The sequence below is a fragment of the Phalacrocorax carbo genome, chromosome 2 (assembly GCF_963921805.1).
Source record: "Phalacrocorax carbo chromosome 2, bPhaCar2.1, whole genome shotgun sequence".
NCBI lineage: Eukaryota > Metazoa > Chordata > Aves > Suliformes > Phalacrocoracidae > Phalacrocorax > Phalacrocorax carbo.
The window spans coordinates 52,851,136-52,870,259 of NC_087514.1; the positions used below are offsets into that span (position 1 = coordinate 52,851,136).

General features: G+C 36.8%; 1 protein-coding gene across 2 annotated transcripts in view; it reads left to right on the forward strand.

The window, feature by feature from the left end:
- ROCK1 (Rho associated coiled-coil containing protein kinase 1) overlaps positions 1–19,124 on the forward strand; it is an 89,337-nt gene that overhangs the window by 34,473 nt on the left and 35,740 nt on the right. For both annotated transcript variants that reach the window (XM_064442907.1, XM_064442908.1), the window contains 13 exons: positions 71–208; positions 1,394–1,569; positions 4,424–4,508; positions 6,346–6,490; positions 6,776–6,914; positions 7,770–7,861; positions 8,085–8,244; positions 10,871–10,937; positions 14,915–15,003; positions 16,581–16,629; positions 17,181–17,316; positions 17,754–17,845; positions 17,974–18,220. In XM_064442907.1, the coding sequence (XP_064298977.1) occupies positions 71–208; positions 1,394–1,569; positions 4,424–4,508; positions 6,346–6,490; positions 6,776–6,914; positions 7,770–7,861; positions 8,085–8,244; positions 10,871–10,937; positions 14,915–15,003; positions 16,581–16,629; positions 17,181–17,316; positions 17,754–17,845; positions 17,974–18,220 (1,615 nt within the window). The remainder of the gene's footprint in view (positions 1–70; positions 209–1,393; positions 1,570–4,423; positions 4,509–6,345; positions 6,491–6,775; positions 6,915–7,769; positions 7,862–8,084; positions 8,245–10,870; positions 10,938–14,914; positions 15,004–16,580; positions 16,630–17,180; positions 17,317–17,753; positions 17,846–17,973; positions 18,221–19,124) is intronic.

Genomic DNA, 19,124 nt, shown 5'->3' on the forward strand with positions numbered 1-19,124 from the left:
ATTCAGTGGTGTTCTTCATGTGTTCATGTGGCAAATTAATGTGTTCTGTATATCACGCTTGTCTTCATAGGTAAGGCATAAATCCTCAAGGAGAGTGTATGCTATGAAGCTTTTGAGCAAATTTGAGATGATAAAAAGATCAGATTCTGCATTCTTCTGGGAAGAAAGGGATATTATGGCTTTTGCTAACAGTCCCTGGGTTGTTCAGGTATAGTGATATTCTTTTTAAAATATTGTCATTGTAGAATAGTTTCATTACAACACTGCATGGGTTGGATATTCATGTTTTCATTTTTAGCTTTTCAAAGTCCTGTTTTGGTTATGTTGGTCTGCCAGGCAAATATATTATTAAGATTAGGACAGCGGATACTGCACTTGCTTCAAAACTGTATTTTGTCATAACATTTACAAGATAAGCTATTCTGTTTATTATTAAAACTCTTTGCCAGATACGTATTGGTGAGCCTGTGCTCTAGTAATTCTTGAGGCATCCAGCATACCAGAAAGATATGCTTAAGACACAACTTCTGTATATTCTAACTTCTGTGTGTGTATTTGACTGCAAATTACACCCACTCGGGTTATTTTTTCCTCATTTCAGGTTATCACTGACAGTTTTTTGGGAGGCATTGCTGCCTTTGAAGTTTATAAGGAGCAAGCCTGAAGCAATCATCATGCATTATGTGTGCACATGTTAACTTGTTCATTTAAACTGTTCTTACCCTTAAGCGTGTAAATTCTTCTGTTAGGTTAGAATTAAACAAAAGCATTCAAATTTACCTAGATCAAATAAGTAACTACATTACTATCTATCTGGGAGTGATTGTCCAGAACAGTACTTTTGTGATTTTCAAAAGGTTTTAAGTTAGGAAACTTAAAACTACTTGCACTACTCATGTTGAGCAGAGCATTGATAACTGTAAGGGAAATATTTGTACTTAATTGTTTAAAGTTTAGGCTCGCTTGCTAAACAATAAATACATTGACAATAGAATAATAAATATTTAGTGATAACACACAAAGAATCAGGCAGATGTTTGCAACACAGTAGATTTATGGTTACCTATTTATCAGCTAGCACCCCAGTGAACAAGGAAGCATTTTCTCCTCTTACGCAATGAGCGTTCTTTGAAATTGTCTCAAAGTTTATTGTACCAAATTCACTAATCTTAATTTGTTATCATTGTCATATAAAGGGATGGGATATCTGGCTGAAATTTACCTAGAGATTAATTCCTTTTCAGGAGGTCTGCAAAGCTGCTGCAGTAGTTGTAGTAATTCTGTTACTCTGTAAATCAGGTTGTGCAGAAATTCCTTTGATTTCCAACATGCAAAAGACTAAAGATAACTGGAACTTTGAGTGACTTGGTTTTTGTTTATTTGCTTTTTACAGTTATTTTATGCATTCCAAGATGACCGTTACCTTTACATGGTGATGGAATACATGCCTGGTGGGGACCTTGTGAATTTAATGAGCAACTACGATGTTCCGGAGAAATGGGCAAGATTTTATACTGCTGAAGTTGTACTTGCATTAGATGCAATTCACTCAATGGGTTTTATACACAGGTGAAAAAGAGAAAAGTGCTGTTACATAGTGTTTTATTGCTGGTGTGCCAGCATGACTTCAGTAATTGTTTAGGCATTTTTTAAATTTATGATGTTACTTCTTTATTATTTCATCTTACAACCTCAAAGGTTCTTGCCATCAGAAACTACTAGTCTAAGGTGATACAGTCAAAATAAAGGTTTTCAGCAGGCTGATGTTCCTCAGTTTGGGGATTGATAAAATTGTCCCACTTCACCAAGAGATACAAGAACTAAAGTGGTGTGAACATGTTGGCCCTGAAATGGTTCTTGTCTTGTGATTAGAAAAACCTGTTTTGGGAATTTGTTAGCAGTAGTATCTGCTGTTAGGAATTATTAACACTCTGTTCTGCATTTGAAGCCTCAGCTGGCATCAGTGACCCATTAAACAAGAATCTGTGAACACTGTGAGGAAAATCTCCCAGCCACATGTTTTCTTATAAGGGGCAAGATGGAAGATTGAGACTTGACTTCGTTTCATTTTATGTACATGCCCTAAAGCAAAATGTAGTCACTTCTTGGATAGGTTGAGAAGTTTCCTTTTTGATATTTGAACTTTTATCTGTTGTTAGCTTTCAGTTGTATTAACTAGGAGCATAATAATAATTTTTTCAACAGGCAATACAGGGAGATTTTGAGGAAGACATAGTATAAATATTCTCAGTTTGTAATCTGGCCAGAAGATCAGTGTTAACACATAAGCTTTTGCAAAAAAAGCAAAAGCAAACCAAACCAAACTACTAATCTGTTGCTCAAGTAAGATCTAGGGCATCATTAATTATGTAGCTATGCTACATCTAATGGTTAAATTGTCTGGCTGAACGAACCATTTGTTTGTGTGTATTGGAAGCTTTAGAATGCAGGCATTAGAAGTTGCCAGCAGCACAGCAAGTTTTTTTCCTGAAAATTTAGATTATTTTGACATCAGCCACCAGATCTTTTGGAATTTGTTTTCCACTGGTGTGAGTCTGATCAAATCTGAAGAATGAAAGGAAACTGATGAAAATGTGGGCTCACTGCTTACTGGATCGGGGACCTAGTGACAAAGGGCACGGAAACGGTTGAGGCTGCCATCTTTGCCTCAGCCTTCGTTGATAAGATCTGCTTTAAGGCCCCTCAGGTCCCTGTGCCTAGCGGCAGAGCCTGGGAGAGTGAAGCATTACTGTGGCAGAGGGTGATCAAGCTGAGTCCCAGTTATGCAAACTGGACATATATATTGCACAACCAAGGCACCAGGTGGGATGTACCAAGGGTCATGAGGGAGCTGGCCAGTATCCTTATAAGACTGTTCTCTGTCACCTTTAAAAGGTTGCAGAAATTGGGAGATTCCTCATGACTGGAAAGAAGCAAATGGTGCACCCATCTTGCCCTAAGAAGGGAAAGGAGGGGAGGATCAGGGGAACTGCAGGCTGATCAGCCTCAGGGCAGTCTTTGGGAATCTTACAGAGTAAATTCTCAGAAAACCATTTCCAAACACGTGGATGGGAAAGTGACTGGGAACAACCTGCATGGATTTACCAAGGGTAAAGCATGCTTTACCAACCCGATTGCCTTCTGTGATGAGATGGGCTCCACTGATGAGGGGAGAGCAGTGTCTGGTGTTTGTCTGGACTTTAGCAAGGTTTTTCATGTAGCCAGATGGGAAAGATAAGGTTTGAATAGGTAGAACAAAGGGTTGTGCTCAGTACCACAATGTCCAGTCAACTACCAGCAGTTCCTCAGAGGGTTGATGCTGGGGTTAGCACTACATTTTCATTCAAAACATGAACAGTGTTCAGGTGAGACAGAAAGCATCAGTCATCAGTTGCCCAGCAAGACTTTGTGGAAAAGGTGGAACCAGATTTGAAGTTGCACACTGGAAACATGAAAGGCAATGGATGACACAAGTTGCAGCAAGGGAATATCTAGCCTTTCATTAGGAATTATTTTTTCACTATGAGGGTGATGAAACAGAGCAAGAGAGTCCTAGAGAGGCTGTGGGATCTCCATCCTTGAAAAAAAAATCAAAACTTGACTGGATTTGTCCCTGAGGAACCTAATATAACTGTGAAGTTGAATCTAACTTTGTTAGCTGTAATTTGATCAGACAGTTGAACCAGGGATCTTACAAAAATCCCTCCCACCCAAAATTATCCTGTGATTATACTGATATATTTCCACTGCGCTTCATTTCACACTTATGGCCAGAGTTTTCCTTTGAGGTCCCAGAAATATACTTTCTTCTGAAATTCATGTTATGCTTTCTTCGTAATTGTTTCCTACTATTATTCTGCTTCAGTATATTTAATAATAATTACCAGTTACTTTATGAAAACTTCTATAACAAAAGTACTTTGTGGAAAAGGGCATAAGGCAATGCTTTTGAGCCACGGAAAAATATTTGTTCACATTAATGTGATTCTGAAAATGACATCTGTTTGTTCCCATAAATAGAAGTGGTACAGAGAAGAAGCTATGTTTTCAAGGTCTGTTTGAGGTAGCTAACTCAGAACCAGAATGGTTTTTTTTTCTGTAGCTAGATCCTAGTGGAGAGGTACTTCAACCAGTGAGTGTTCGTTAGGAACTTGAGGTTCAACGTTAATGTCCAGATTTGTTAAATTTGGTGACTTGAGACTATATTCCCACATCCTTTATAATTCTTTGAAATGTTGTAGTTCAGCAGTTTGTGTTGGACATGACACTTAGAAAAAGCAGAAAAAACCCGGAGGAAATAGTTGTGCTTTCATGTTGGTGGTTTTCCTTGCAATGTTGTATCTGAAAAATAGTTGACTATTATTGTTTTCATAAGTTAAATTGATTTATTTACTTTCAAATGTATATATTTTTCTCCTTTCAGAGATGTGAAGCCTGATAATATGCTGCTAGATAAAGCTGGTCATTTAAAACTAGCAGATTTTGGTACTTGTATGAAGATGAACAAGGTAAACATGTTTTTAAATTCACTTCCCTGTTTGTGAAAGGAAAACATACTTAAAAGTGAAAAGAAAATATACTGAAAGATTTTTAGCTAGATGAGAAAAGTAAAAAATTCCACTCTGTTTCCATTACTATTCTTTATGCATCCTATTCAATGGAAATGTAGAATGCAGAAATGGTTTTTTAAGTAGGGACAGTATCAACTTATATACAGTTTCCTAGAGGAACTTTCTGTAGTCAAGTCTTTGTCTCTAGATCCTCTGGATTAAGTCTTTTTTTAATCAAAATTTAATGCAAAGAAGTGATATTATTTTTACGTAGCATGTCAGTAATAAAAGAATCACACCTGACGTACAAGTCACTGAATCCCAGTTGTACCTATTAGCCATATGCTGATGTAGTGAATGGGCAAATCCAAAGGAAATAGGTTAAAGAATGTAATAGAATTATTCATGTTAAAAAAATGTATCCTGAGGTCACAAAAAAAGTATTTTACAACATTATTTCACATACTGTGAAGCACTGTTGGTCCCTACACAAAAATCTGGTTTGTGTCAGCTTGCACATACATATGAGGAAAACAACCTGAAATACATGGTACTTAATAGTGTCTGTGTAATATGTACATTGTGTTCTCACTGTATTCCAGGAGTTTTCAATAAATCACTGTAATTAGCCACTTTGCCATAAATAAAAGGCACCAGTGAAAACCAAGTGCAGGTTATGTGTGCAAATTCAAGGACTTGCCTCAAGTTGCAAACAGTCCACTTCAGTGGAATAGCCTACACAAAATTTGGCTTTATTTTGTCTTAATACAGATTTATCCTTGACTGATTGTGCTCTTAACAATGAGGAATTTTGAAATACAAAAAACCATTATCCTAGGGTTTCAGCTGTAAGTGCCAAAAAAAGAAAAGAAAAATATTATGCAACTTTGCTGTATATTAGCATTACAGAAGTAAACTTGTGTCAACAACACATTACATTTGTGCTGTTCTAAACAAAGCAAGCTGAGTAGTCTTGAGCCTAGTCTGGGGTTTTGAAAGAGGAAGGTTACTCTGTGGGAGGGAAACGGCTTTGCACAGGAGCTTAATTTAGGAGCATTCTGGATGTTCTGCATCTGCAACACTGGATTTATATTTGTTGTATTTACTTATGTATTTTTATGCAAGTTTTTCTACTGATCCATTTCTTAGGAATGGCATGGGATTATTTCAGAAGTGCCTGAATGGCACTGGAAAGTGGCATGTGGTTGCAGCTGCAGTATTCCAGATGCCAGTTTGTGTGACTCATCTCTGTTCTGCCAGCCCTTTCTCAGGAGTGTGAGGAATGTCAAATGTTCCTCTCACCTGTTACCTGTTTTGGAGTCTGTCTACTTAGAGTTTCAAGACCCTGTCTACATTTAGTCTTCCTGGCATTAAGGATACTGGGTAGGACGTGAAAACATACACTTTAGCTGATCCTCTCAACAAAGTCCCTGATGTTGACCCATTTATGCTAATAGAGGAGCTTTCCCTGTTTATGGTACATGACACAATTTATACTGGCAGTAGCAGGAGAGGCTGTGCAGTGTTTACAGGGTCTAAATGCAATTCTGATTACTTCTTGGATATTAACTGAGGTTTTAAAAGTAACTTTCACTGTATTTGACAAATCTGGTGCTTTGTTCTGGATTTAGTAGCTTAGAATTTAAAAATGTTAAAATACCCATTCAAAAAAGAACATTTGTTGACAAAAATTCATGTTGATCTGTTGATGTTGCTTCGGTTGCATGAACTCCTGGAAATGGCTTGCAATTTTGGATCTTATATTTGGGCCTGGCTGTTTTCCTCCTCTTTATAGGAAGGTATGGTACGATGTGATACGGCTGTGGGAACACCAGACTATATCTCTCCTGAAGTATTGAAGTCCCAGGGTGGTGATGGTTACTATGGGCGAGAATGTGACTGGTGGTCAGTTGGAGTCTTTTTGTATGAGATGCTTGTAGGTGAGTAGTAGGGTAATCAGAACTGCCTGCACTACTTAACTAGTCTCTATGTTAAAATCACTGTTTTTAACTGTTTAATTTATTAATCTTCTGACATAAGCTGTGGTTTACTGATCATGGTATTTATAGAATATGTTTTAGAAATATTCTACCACATTTCGCAAGTATTTGTCCTTGCCTCTTGTTCACTTAGTTACTTCCATTGTTGCATATGTAGTTAAAATATTATAAATCAAATCTACAATACTTTTGATCTGCTTTTTAATGTTTTCATTGCTTTTTCAGGTGATACACCATTTTATGCAGATTCTTTGGTTGGAACATACAGTAAGATTATGAACCATAAGAACTCCCTTACTTTCCCTGATGACAATGATATTTCTAAAGAGGCGAAAAATCTTATTTGTGCCTTTCTAACAGATAGGTAAGACTTCAACTTTACTCAAAAGGAAAGTAAGCCTTCATTAAGAGAACTTGTTCTCATGTTGAAAAAACATATGTGTGTATATATATATTTTTAATATATATTTGTTTTGTGTGGGTTTCTAAACTGCTCAATGGAAGTGAGCATTTGGGAGAGGAGTCACCAATGGTTACTGCTGTTCTTTATGGTGGTAGCTGCTACTATGGGTATGTTTACCTTATAAATTTGAAGTGCTACTCCTTAGTAACAGCTACTGTTACCTTGGTTTGTGTTGCACAGCGCTGAGGGGCATGCAAAACAGATTCCTTTTGGGTGAAGCTAAAGCAAAAGGTGCATTTCAGGAGTGCCCCTAGCTCTTAGTAGGCATTCAGGATCAGGGTGGAGTCAGCTCAAAGGAAGCCCATCTGAAATGTGTGTGTTAGGTCTGTTTCACTTTGTGACTACATTCCTGTTGTACCTGTGCTACTTACTAATGTAAGCATTAACCTTTGCTTGAGAACTGTTGCTACGAAGGAGGGGGGCTGCTGTGTTCACTGGGCTTGCTTGGGATTGAAACGGTAGCATGAATTCCTAGAAAAAGTGGAACCTAGCTGCTGCTTGGCAGCTGCATAGCCAGTTTGTGATGGTGGAAATGGTAGCAGCAGGACTTATGGACCAGACTTAAAACCAGACTGTGTTCTGAAATGTAGCTGCTGTGCTCCTATAGATATCTTTATATGAAAACTTGGAGATATGTCTATTTCTTACTTAGTTTGAGAGGTAATTTTTTGTCTTTGTTGTTAGATTATGCCTTAGAATGAGGCTGCAGGATAATTTATGTAATCTTCCATGCTTAATGAAAACACTCTTTAACAGGGAAGTGAGGCTAGGACGAAATGGCGTAGAAGAAATAAAACGGCACCTTTTCTTCAAAAATGATCAATGGGCTTGGGAAACTCTCAGAGACAGTAAGTATAATGCTTTTCTCAGAGGCAGTGATCTGTCTTACTTAAGTATTATGTTAGTAAAAGGACTGCCATATTTCTTACTAATGGAATTCAAAGTTTTATTTACTCTGTACCAAGGAAAGAGTTTTCTTAGACACCAAAGAGAAATTGTCTCCAAAAATTCTTGGTTGTGTCGCATGAGTAATACAATGATTGCTATCATGCTATTCTGCTTTTTTAATAGCTGTAGCACCGGTTGTGCCTGACTTAAGTAGTGACATTGACACTAGTAATTTTGATGATCTGGAAGAAGACAAAGGAGAGGAAGAAACATTTCCCATACCAAAAGCATTTGTGGGCAACCAACTTCCTTTTGTAGGATTTACGTACTACAGCAACCGTCGGTATGTATGCGGAAAGCAAGCTAATGATGTGTTCCTTTGTCAACACTTTCCTGACTCTTACTGACCAGTATTTAGATATGTGCCTTTTCAGATTTTTTTCAATGATTCAGAATCCTAACAAATTATGCTCTTTTGACACTTTGATAATGATAACCAGTACTGCTAATCGTCAGTATCTTAAAATATCATGCTGAATTTGTGAATGTCTTATTCTGTATGAAGACTATTATGTATGGTGCTGCAGAAGCTAAGCAAGAAAAATTTACTGTTGCCACTACTAGGTAGAGCTGCCGGCTTGGGTCTGGATTACATATGTAGTAATGAATCAGGGATACGAATGTCACTTTGTTTCTGAGCTGTATATGAAGATTCCATACTTTACATCAGTGTTTTGCATGTGATAAATTAAACCTTGGCTTACTAGAACTAGTTTCTCCTGCCTATTATCTGTTTCATAATTTTTCTTTTTTTCTTTTCCAAAGAACTCATCCATTGCAGAGTGAGATTGTGGTGTCTTACAGTTTTCACTGTTATTTAGAAGACTTTAAATTACATCAGTTAAAATTATATTAATTCATACTTTCAGCAGTCATTATTTTTGTAGGCACTATGGATATAGCTATATCTACCTTCAAAATTCTTGATAACTTTTTCTTACTTCAAAAGCTGCTGTTAATTGTAGTGGGTGTCAGTCAGGCTTAAAATGGGCTGAAACTTCTAGTACACCATGTCAGATAGAGACTATTAGTTTTTATAGCATTTCTGGATAGGAAAGCCTTAAAGGATATCTATCCAAGGATGAAAATCAGATTTAAGAGGAAGCACTTCTCCAAGCCTGTGGTGAAATTATTTCCATCTCTGCAAAGAGTTGGATTTGTTGTTGCTTTCTGCATAGTAAGGTGTAGAAGGACTTGCAAGCTTTGCATACAAGTTTGTGTGAGTTCAGCAGTTCAGGAATTTTACTTACTGTTCTGATTTTAGTCTATAATTTAGAAGTCTTAATTTTTGCCTTGCAGGAGGATTTTGGAATATATTATCAAGAAGGTGAAGTGGCATGCAGAAGCTTGCTAATAATAATTTCTCCTTTCCCCCCTCTTACTTCTTGGGGGACAGTATCAGGAATTTAGAGAACTAAGTGGCTGTGTTTTGCTGTCATTGGAGAACTCTGCTACTTTAATACTATCATAACTTTGTAGGCTTACTAGAACTAAAATGCTGTCCTAGAATTGAATTTTGTCCCGTAATACTCTGCTGGTGTGATAGTCTTGAAAAGTCTGAAGTGACCATTCCTACTTGCTAAACACGTAATCCTAATTTTTATTCCCTTTTTGTGCTGAAAATAGTTCAAACATTAAAAAGATTGCATATTTAGAAAAAAATTGCACGTTTATCTCCACCCTCCTCTGATTTCGTCTTACTCATGTTTAAAGAAAAAGAAATCTAGGAGAATGGTGTGACTTCTGTCCTTAAAGGAAGTAGTTCCATCTTTTAGTATAGAATACTTCCTACATCTGTAATCTCATTGATTGTAAACTAGGAAATATGGTTATTTATTACTGATCTTCACCTGTAACACAGGTTTTGGAATACTAGTTGAGAACACTTTGTGGCTCTATCTGGCTTTTGTGTTCTCTTGTGGATTCTGAGGGACCTGGTGCTGCGCCTGTTTAAATATCACAATGTCACTGCTAAACAGCTCTGGTGTGCAAAATATGGTGGCTTCTTGTACTCAAGACAGCAAGTCCCTTTCTGTAGGGAACTGTTCCATTTTCTCTTTGTCATTTGGTAATCTGAAAGCAGTCTTGATGTTTAATTTGATTTGGCTTTGGAGGTGTCTCTGGTTTTACCCCCTTGATATTTTAGAGAGGTTTTTGTATATGTAAAAATATGCATGTGAAACAAAAAAGATGATGTGTCCATCTTCCTCCTTGTATACATTGGACAGTTTTACTGATGCAGCTAGAGGTGCTTTACATCTCTCTAGATCAGTTATCAGGCCAAGAATATCCCATCAAATACCAAAGGAATTTGAAGGTAGTAATATGTATTTATTTACCTGACTTTTCAGAATCACAACAAATAGAAATCTGTGGTATTTTTAGAAAACGCTTACGTAAAATAAGAACATTGGCTTCAGGGCAAACTTTTGTGTGTGGAACTCTTAGTAACTTTGTTGGAAGTTACACAATCTCTGCAGAGTTCGCTTCATTGCTGCTACTTGCTGCGTAAGTGCATGAATAAATATTTATGGGATGGAAGCCAATGAGAGTGTTGTAACCATGGAAAGCAAAGATCTTTTTAAATCGTTATTAAAAAAAGAAAAGTGTTTGTATTACTGTTTGGTGGAAATCCTTTTTTCTGAAGGTCTTATACTGCAGTTTTCTGTTTTACCCTTTACAACAAATTATGTGGTTTTCAAATTAAATGCGCTTACATCTTAAAGTATAATAAAATGGTAGAAAATATAATGAAATAACAGAAATGAAAAAATCTGATTATATTTTCGTTTATCCACATTTTGGAGAAAAAAATCTGGGAATTATGTTTTTCAATTATTGTATTCTATTTTTTCATAAACTTGCTTTTAAACAACTCCTAAAATAAAACTTTTTAAATGTTGTTACAGGTATTTAGCTGTCTCTGCAGAAAATTCCAATGATAACAGAACAGGCTCCAGCATGGATAAAAGTGTGGTATGTCTCACAGATTTTCAGCTTTGTTGGATCCTAGCAAAGAATCTATTGCATATATGGGAATAAACTGAGTTCTAAATGTCCCAAATTATTTTAGTGCTTGGAATATGGGGAAATCAGTGCATAAATTTTAAGTGTTTAGTATGGCCTGCCTATTAAAATTATTGGAAAAGCAGAATTTTAGTTCTTCATGTAACATTGGTTTTCCTGAATTGGGATAAAATAGCTGAAATGGCCTACTCTTTTTATGGAACTGGATTCACAGTTTTTATCTTTAGAAATATTGAAGTGTTTGTCCTGTATTTTTAGAGTGCTTTATTGATCCCAGGTGTACCCTGGCTTTTTGGCAATCATGGAGTCTGAATGTGAGTGTGCTGGGATGCTTGGGCTTACCAGGAGCCCGCCAGTTTAACTCTGGAGCCGGACTTCCTGTGACCTAAGTGGGAGGTGACAGATAATGTACTGACCTTGGGTATTCTGCTCCTTCCCAAGGGTGTCCCACAAGTTATTGGGAATTGGGGCACTGAGGATCTGTATTTATAGAGTAGTTCACCTGGCAAGAAATGTTCAGGAATTCTTTCAGTTACTGCTTCCCAAGCTGCTTGGCAGTCAGGTTTCCAGGAAGGTACGGTGAGGTGTTGGTAAAAAGGCCTGCTTGGGTTCTGTGTAAGTTCTTGTGTAACTCAAGCTATTCCCTTAGAGTGGTCTGATATTCTACAAATTACATTCTTTTCAGAAGTAAACACTGTCAAAAAAAATTAACTCTAAAAGAAGTCATCTTGGCTTTGGCTATGATTTACTTTGTTAGTATTTTGTTCTGTTTTCCATTTAAAGTAAAAGAGAAGCAGATATTGATGCATGTTCCCTTTTCTCTTAAACTTGCAATATAAAGGTTTTAATGATATATTGTATTACCCAGAGAAAAACTGTGAAGGGCAGGGGAACTGATTATGTACTTTATTGGGCTAACTGTATTTATTAACCATTGAAGTGTCTTGATTTCTTTATGTATGTTGATGTGTTCCATAAATTTTCTTTTTCTCGTAAGCATTTGGCTGTTGATATGGTAAAACTAAAAACAGAGCCAGACTTTCAAATACTTACAGATACTTAAAGCTGTGTGCTGGCCTTCGGTTGACTCTGAAGAAAGTTACTGGATGGACTTGACATAATTAGTGGGATATGGGCACCTGCATGTAGTTAAAGAACCCTCAAGACTCCTACCCATATTGTCAGGTGTATTTGAATGTCTTTGATTTTAACAGTTCTGGGAGGTGAAGCTCTGGAAGGATATGAGTGATATAGAGAGCTTTAAATGAGTGTTAGGTCTTTACTACAAAGTATTTTTATCTGCAGTTCTTTCTCAGCTGTTTTTCTTTCTTTACATGCTGCAATGAAAACAGTAATGTTAAGACATGGTTAGCAAATAATCAGTTCTGGAAATATAACACAAGATGTTACCTGGGCCATCTGCATTTTGACATGGTACTGAGCGTCTTCTGGGAGGGATTGAGTGCCAGAAATTTCCAAGGAATTAATTTGCAAGTGTGTAAAACTTCACAGAATTGGGCCATGAAGCTGGAGAGAAATGGAATTCAATGTCCTTCAACTGAATGTTAAACCTCTTTGAAGATCTGATTATTTACTTTGGTTTAGTGCTACCATAACCACCTGCCAATGGTTCAGATATTAAGAAAGAGGAGATTAACAGATTCTTTTGCACTGGGTCTTTGGTTTTCTTCATGTGTCAGGGTGCAGAACCAGACACACTATGCCGTGGTGATTAAAAAAAACAGTATGGCAGCTCCAGAGGGATTTTTCTTGGCTTCTTTGTTGTAGGCAGGCGTTTCCATATTCCTTTCCTCCCCCACCTCCTACTCCAAATGGAAACTGAGAACAAACTAAAACACAAAGGAATGCTTTTAATACTGAGTTAATTGTAACTCAGGATTATCTTAAGATATTATTTAGTCTGATGATACCAGATGGTGCAAACTTCTCTGGAAGCCTTGTTGTCTTGTAGTAATGTAATTAGACTGTTCAGCAAACTTAGATAGGCCCCTTGGGGTACAGCCCTATAAAGCATTCAGGGACAGGAAGAAGCAAGAGCAGGCAATAGAGGTCCAAACTAGTAGGAGTCAGTACAGAAATGCCTCAGCTGCCAGATGTCTTTTTGGACCTGTTCCTCATCTGTCCCATTTAGTTCCTTCATGCATCCTGTCTGAAAGGGCTATAAAATGAGTAACCAAGAAATGGAAGAGCAATAGTTGAAACTTCTTTATCCTTTATTTTTGTGCATTAGCTGTGGTCCTTTTTTACTAAAGAGAGTGCTAGCCTTTAAATAGTCTTGCTTCTTGATTTCTCAGTGTTTCATATCAAGGAGATAAATGTCTTGTGTACTGGTCCTTCTTCCTTTTTTCTCAAAGTTTAGATTCAGAGGCCATCTCTGTTGTGTTTGACTACAACCATTGTCTTACCCACATGGTGTTATGTTGTACGTCATACTGTTAATTGGTTTTCCAGAGCTGTTCTGTAAGTGCTGAGAAGTCTGCTTCTTCCAGTATTTCCTTGCTCTCTCAAGGCTTTGTGGTAAATACATAGAATAGAGTGGTAAATATATAAATATGTCGTTTCTGCTTAGTCCCCAGTCTCCACATCTGTGGTGTTCTTCTGAAGACTTGAGAGCAGCTTAAGAACATGGGAGAAAGAAAAAGGAGGAAATGAGAAAGAATCTCCAATTCTTGAGAGCACTTGAGTGCTCCATGCTTTATTTCCTACTACAATGGGAAGGAGAATAGATTGAAAGTAGGAAGTAAGAAAAATGCCTGCCTGGAAGTAGGCAAAAATAATCTCGCCTATAACTTTCTCATTTAATATGGATAAAGCATGCTACGATATGTCTTCATAGTTTCTCTAAGCATTTTTTGTGGGAAAAGGAAAAAACGAAGACACAGAGATCGGAGGAACTGTTCTGTTGCTTCTTTTTCTGGGATGATTGTGCAAAAGGAGTCAGGCAATTGTCAGAGTTTTGAAGTTAGAAAAAGGAACAAGAAAACAAAGGGTCAGAACCACTTGAATATTTTGCTTTTAAGAGAGTCTAGGTCTCTTCTCTGTGCAGTTCCAAGAGTGTTGAGGGAAATTGTGGAAAGCTAAATAAGGCTGAAATCCTGACATGATCAGCCCAAATGTTTAAAAGAGTGAATCAGCATGGGTGTGACTTAATGAACTTCCTTAAAATTGACACCATCTTGTTAACCTGAGGATTTTGCTGATATTGGAGTTGGATTATTGTGCCCAGAGATGTAGTAGAAGGTAGATGTTTTGAGAATACATTGAAAAGAATTAATTTCTGAGTTTATCTTGCTGGCAAACAGTATGTGCTATGTGGTGATGTTCTGTATTAATATTTGAAGTTTGATAGTATTTTCAAGCCTTAGTATAGTACTAGCTGTAAAAATTATCTCTGACTAAATAGATGTTAAGAGCATTTTCCCCCTATTGCTAACAACTGACAGGCCTGGTTCTGCTTCCTGAACTTGTTAAGAGCTTGAAGATGCGTTGCAAAATACATGTGGTAGTTCATGCTAGAAAAAGAAATTTTGAGACTAATTAAAATGCTTTCTTATATCTTAGCAGTAATATCCTTAGTCTGATTCTGACAATACTTCAAACAAGGAAGATTTGACTTAGTTTAGCATCGAGAATTTTGATGGAACTGTTCAGAACCCTAAAATTTTATGTGTGTTCAAATGATAAAACTATGTAGTATTACAGTTGTTTCTTGTAATAAACTTTTTTAGATTTTTTTTTTTGGGGGGGGGAGGGGATATATCATGTTTTAATAAGGTAAAAATCTAGTGTTTATATAGCCATGAGTAAGCTGTGATACAACGTAAGCAACACTGAATATGCTGAAATACTTTTTGGAAGTTTTTAAATTTAATGCATGTTCTTTCATGTACAAATATATATTTAAGCTGGAAAATATGCAGAAGATGATCTATAAGTTGGAAGAACAACTACATAATGAAATGCAGTTGAAAGATGAAATGGAGCAGAAGTGCAGGTGAGACTTTGAACTTTAATTGTTTACATAATTTAAATACATCTAACACACCAGTTCTGTATTACTGCTTTAGGGTTTGCCAGAATAACACTAACAATGGTACTGTAGGTCTCCAAGGGAGTTCCAGGCACAGGTTTAAGTCATTCTAAAACAATATTTAAATGGTTTTCTTGAATATAGTATGAAGAAAATGTTTTGTTTTCATTGGCACCCATGTAACACATATTGTTTCTGAACACTTGAATGTTTGAGTTTATCCGATGTCTCTGAATTCAGATGTTTTATTGGACTGAGGTTCACAATGATCATGCTGATTTTTAAAAAAAAAAGTAAGTTATTGAATATACAGCATATATTGGATTATTAAAATTCACTGTATGGTTGCTAAATACATGGTACCTGTTGGAAAATTACGTTCCTTTTTTTTTTTTTTTCTGTGACTGGTAGATAAGAACAACTATTTGCTTTCTGAAGTCTTGTATCTGCCTATTTCTTGCAGCTACTCTTGTGAACAAAGAGTTGGGATTCTTCTTTTCTGATAATCAGAAATTTCTACTCAGATTCATGCAAGCTAAATTCCCCCTCAGTTAGCTTCTCCTTTTGAAGTCTTGTCCTGAAGGCCTAAGTAGAGGCAAGAGGCAATGCTAGGTATACGATATAGGAAGAATTTAAGCTTGTGAATTAGGATCATAGTGTGTAGCTACACAAGTTACTTATGTGGGAACCGGTAGCCAAGATGGCCTGGTGGGAATTCAGACTGTGTGACACTGTTGCTTACTTAAACATGACTTCACTGGCCACACATTCCGATTGTTTTCCGCAAGCAAGACGTGCATTTCTTGAAAGAGGTTCAATAACTGTCTTCCTGCGGTACTACTGAAGTTATCAGAGCCCAACAGTGTGTCTTCTGTGTCATACTGTTTACTGCAGTTAGTTGATAGGATATATTGCTGTAACTGGTCCTTATTGTACCTGCCAGGTACATTGTCTGGGTCTTTTATGTTATCTCTTTGAAGAGGGATAGTTAGCTACAGAAATGCAATGAATGTGTCAATGTTATTGCCACTTAACTGAGGTTTTACTATGCACTTAACCTCACCCTCTCCATAGTACTATGTTCTAATACATTGCTTCAACAGAGAGACATTTAAATAATATTATTCAAATATATTTATCCATAGTAGGAAGCTGTCTACTGTTGAATTAATGAACCATTTTAGATATTTGGAAAGTTCACAACTAGAGGAAGTTTTAACAGTTTACCAGGGTATTCTAACCTTAATCACAGCCTGTTATGTACATATGCTGTTTCTACATTTGCAGATTAAGGAAGAAAATGTGTCACCTAAAGTTCTGCATATATACTCTGCAGCAAAGTTGATAAATACTTAACATATTTTGCAAATTATTGCCAATGATTGATTGCTTTCTTCAATTTCAAATGTTTATTACAGAATAGCATTAGCCAAAATGTAAATGTTCACTTTAGTAATGGACGCAAATTATTTCACTAGAAAAACACTATGTATAATGTGTCCTTCTCAAATATTACTTAAACTATTTTCTTTTATTTTTAGATCTTCAAACATAAAGCTAGACAAGATAATTAAAGAACTGGATGAAGAGGTAATTGGGTAAAGAATGTGGATAGTACTTTAATGATTTAAGATAATTCTTCTGTGACTAGAAGAATTGTTCCGAGTTTAAATTTGAGAGCAAACCAACACACTTCAATACATAGCATTGGGAGCTATATTTTTATTTGTATACATCTTCAAAAACTTTTTCTTTCTGCAAGTCACGCTGCATTCTGTTTCCTCTGCTAAGTGCTTTGCTTAGTCTTGCTCATTGCCATTTCTCTGGAGTTAATCAAAATCAGTTACTCTAAAAATTAATGTACAGGTGATTTTTCTTTTGAGTCCTTATGTTGTCTGTTAATAATAATTTTGATAGTTACTTACATATAATCACGTTAATGATAACTTCTCTAATAATTTCATAAATTTGTTGTGTAGAAGTTAAAAAAGCCATCTTTTCAGAAAACTTTTTCAAGGAAGCCGGAAACTCATTCATTGGAAATGATGCATCAGTTTTCTTGATTAATTAGTTGCAGAGATACTGGTTTAGGGATCATTCCTTAAAATGTATATAGAAAATACCAATTATTTTAATTTTAGGGAAATCAAAGAAGGAACTTGGAATTAACAGTGTCTCAGATTGAGAAGGAAAAGATGGTGTTGCAACATAAGATAAATGACTACCAAAGAAAAATTGAGCAAGAGAATGAAAGAAGGAGGAATGTGGAAAATGAAGGTATGCCATGTTGTCCAAACGTTGACTCTGATGAGGTGTATGATGTGTTTTGGGGAATAATTTACTACCTTAGCATCTTAAGTGCTACACAACTTTAAAGGGACCTCTTCAAATACGAACACAAATTTTGGGTTTATTTTTATTTGAGTTTTAAGAACACTGTTTTTGTCCTATTTTCAGATTTTGTTCTCTACAGTGTGTGTTGTTCTGCAAGCACAGAATTTGACCTAAAAATGTATATAAGAAGCAAAAAAGTCATTGAAAGGCCTGTTATATGCCAAGAATGTATTTGATTGTGTTTGTGAAAAAAACCCACAACCCAACCAAAAAACCAAACCAAACAAAAAAAAACCACAAACAAACAAAAAACACCAAAAAGCCCAAACCCTAAGGATTTTTTTTTAATCTGGTGTATTAATGGTATAATTTCTCTTTAGTGTCCACGCTAAAAGATCAGATGGAAGACTTGAAAAAAATCAGCCAGCATTCTCAAATTACAAATGAGAAGATAACACAATTACAAAAACAAGTATGTTGCTGCTATTCATTGTCTTTATTATTTCTGAGGTTTGAGAATCAGTATTGAGCATTCAGAGATAACAAAACTGGTACCATGAATTTTTACATTTGATAATCTTGTCTGGTTTATTTTAACAGCTAGAAGAAGCAAATGATTTGTTGAGGACAGAGTCGGATACAGCAGCAAGACTGAGGAAGGGTAACACAGAAATGAGCAAGTCATTAAGTCAGGTAGAGTCACTGAATAGAGAACTGCAGGAAAGGTGCAGAGTTCTAGAAAGCACAAAACTGCAGGTGGAGAAAGATTATTACCAACTGCAAGCAGCTTTGGAGTCGGAACGAAGGGACAGGAGTCATGGATCTGAAATGATTGGAGAACTACAGGGTAATTTTCTGTATTTATACTTTACCAAAAAAGTTGTGATAATAAGTACAGTTACATAAAGGGAGGAAGGCCAACCTGCAAACTGAGTGTGACTTAGTAGAACAGTTTCTGAAGAGTGGATCTTGCTTCCTGATCGTGTCTGAGCGGCTCTTGGGAGGGAGAGTATCAAAATCAAAGAGCGGGAGACTGCTTATTGTAAGCCTGAGGGGCTGCCCTGACTAAAAGTCTTGAGTCCAGTGGTACGAAAACATGAAAAACTGATAAAGTGATAAAGAAGGTCTGGTCCTCTCTATACAAAAAGGATGTGGACAGGCTGGAAGGGGTCCTGAGAAGGGCCACCAGGATGATCAAAGGATTGGGAAGCTGCCATACGAGGGTAGGCTGGGAGAGCTGGGTTTGTTCAGCCTTGAGAAAAGGAGGCTCAGAGGGGATCTCATCACCATGTACCAGTACTTAAGGGGTAGCTACAAAGAAGATGGAGACTCCCTTTTCACAAGGAGTCACATGGAGAGGACAAGGGGGAATGGACACAAGTTGCTCTTGGGGAGATTCCGAATGGACACGAGAGGGAAATTTTTCACAGTGAGGACAGTCACCACTGGAATAATCTCCCCAGGGAAGTGGTTGACTCGGCCACGTTGGACACCTTTAAGAGTCATCTGGACAGGGTGCTGGGCCATCTTGTCTAGACTGTGCTCTTCCCAGAAAGGTTGGACTAGATGGTCCCTGAGGTCCCTTCCAACCTGAGATTCTGTGATTCTGTGAGAAGACACAATGCTCTGTCTCACTGCCTTGGTGCAGTAGCCAAGTTGACGTACCCTGCACTTTCTCTTCTTTCATTTGTGGAGAAAGCTATTTTGTTGTTAAATTGCATATGTTTTCTTTGATGATGCTTCTACATTAC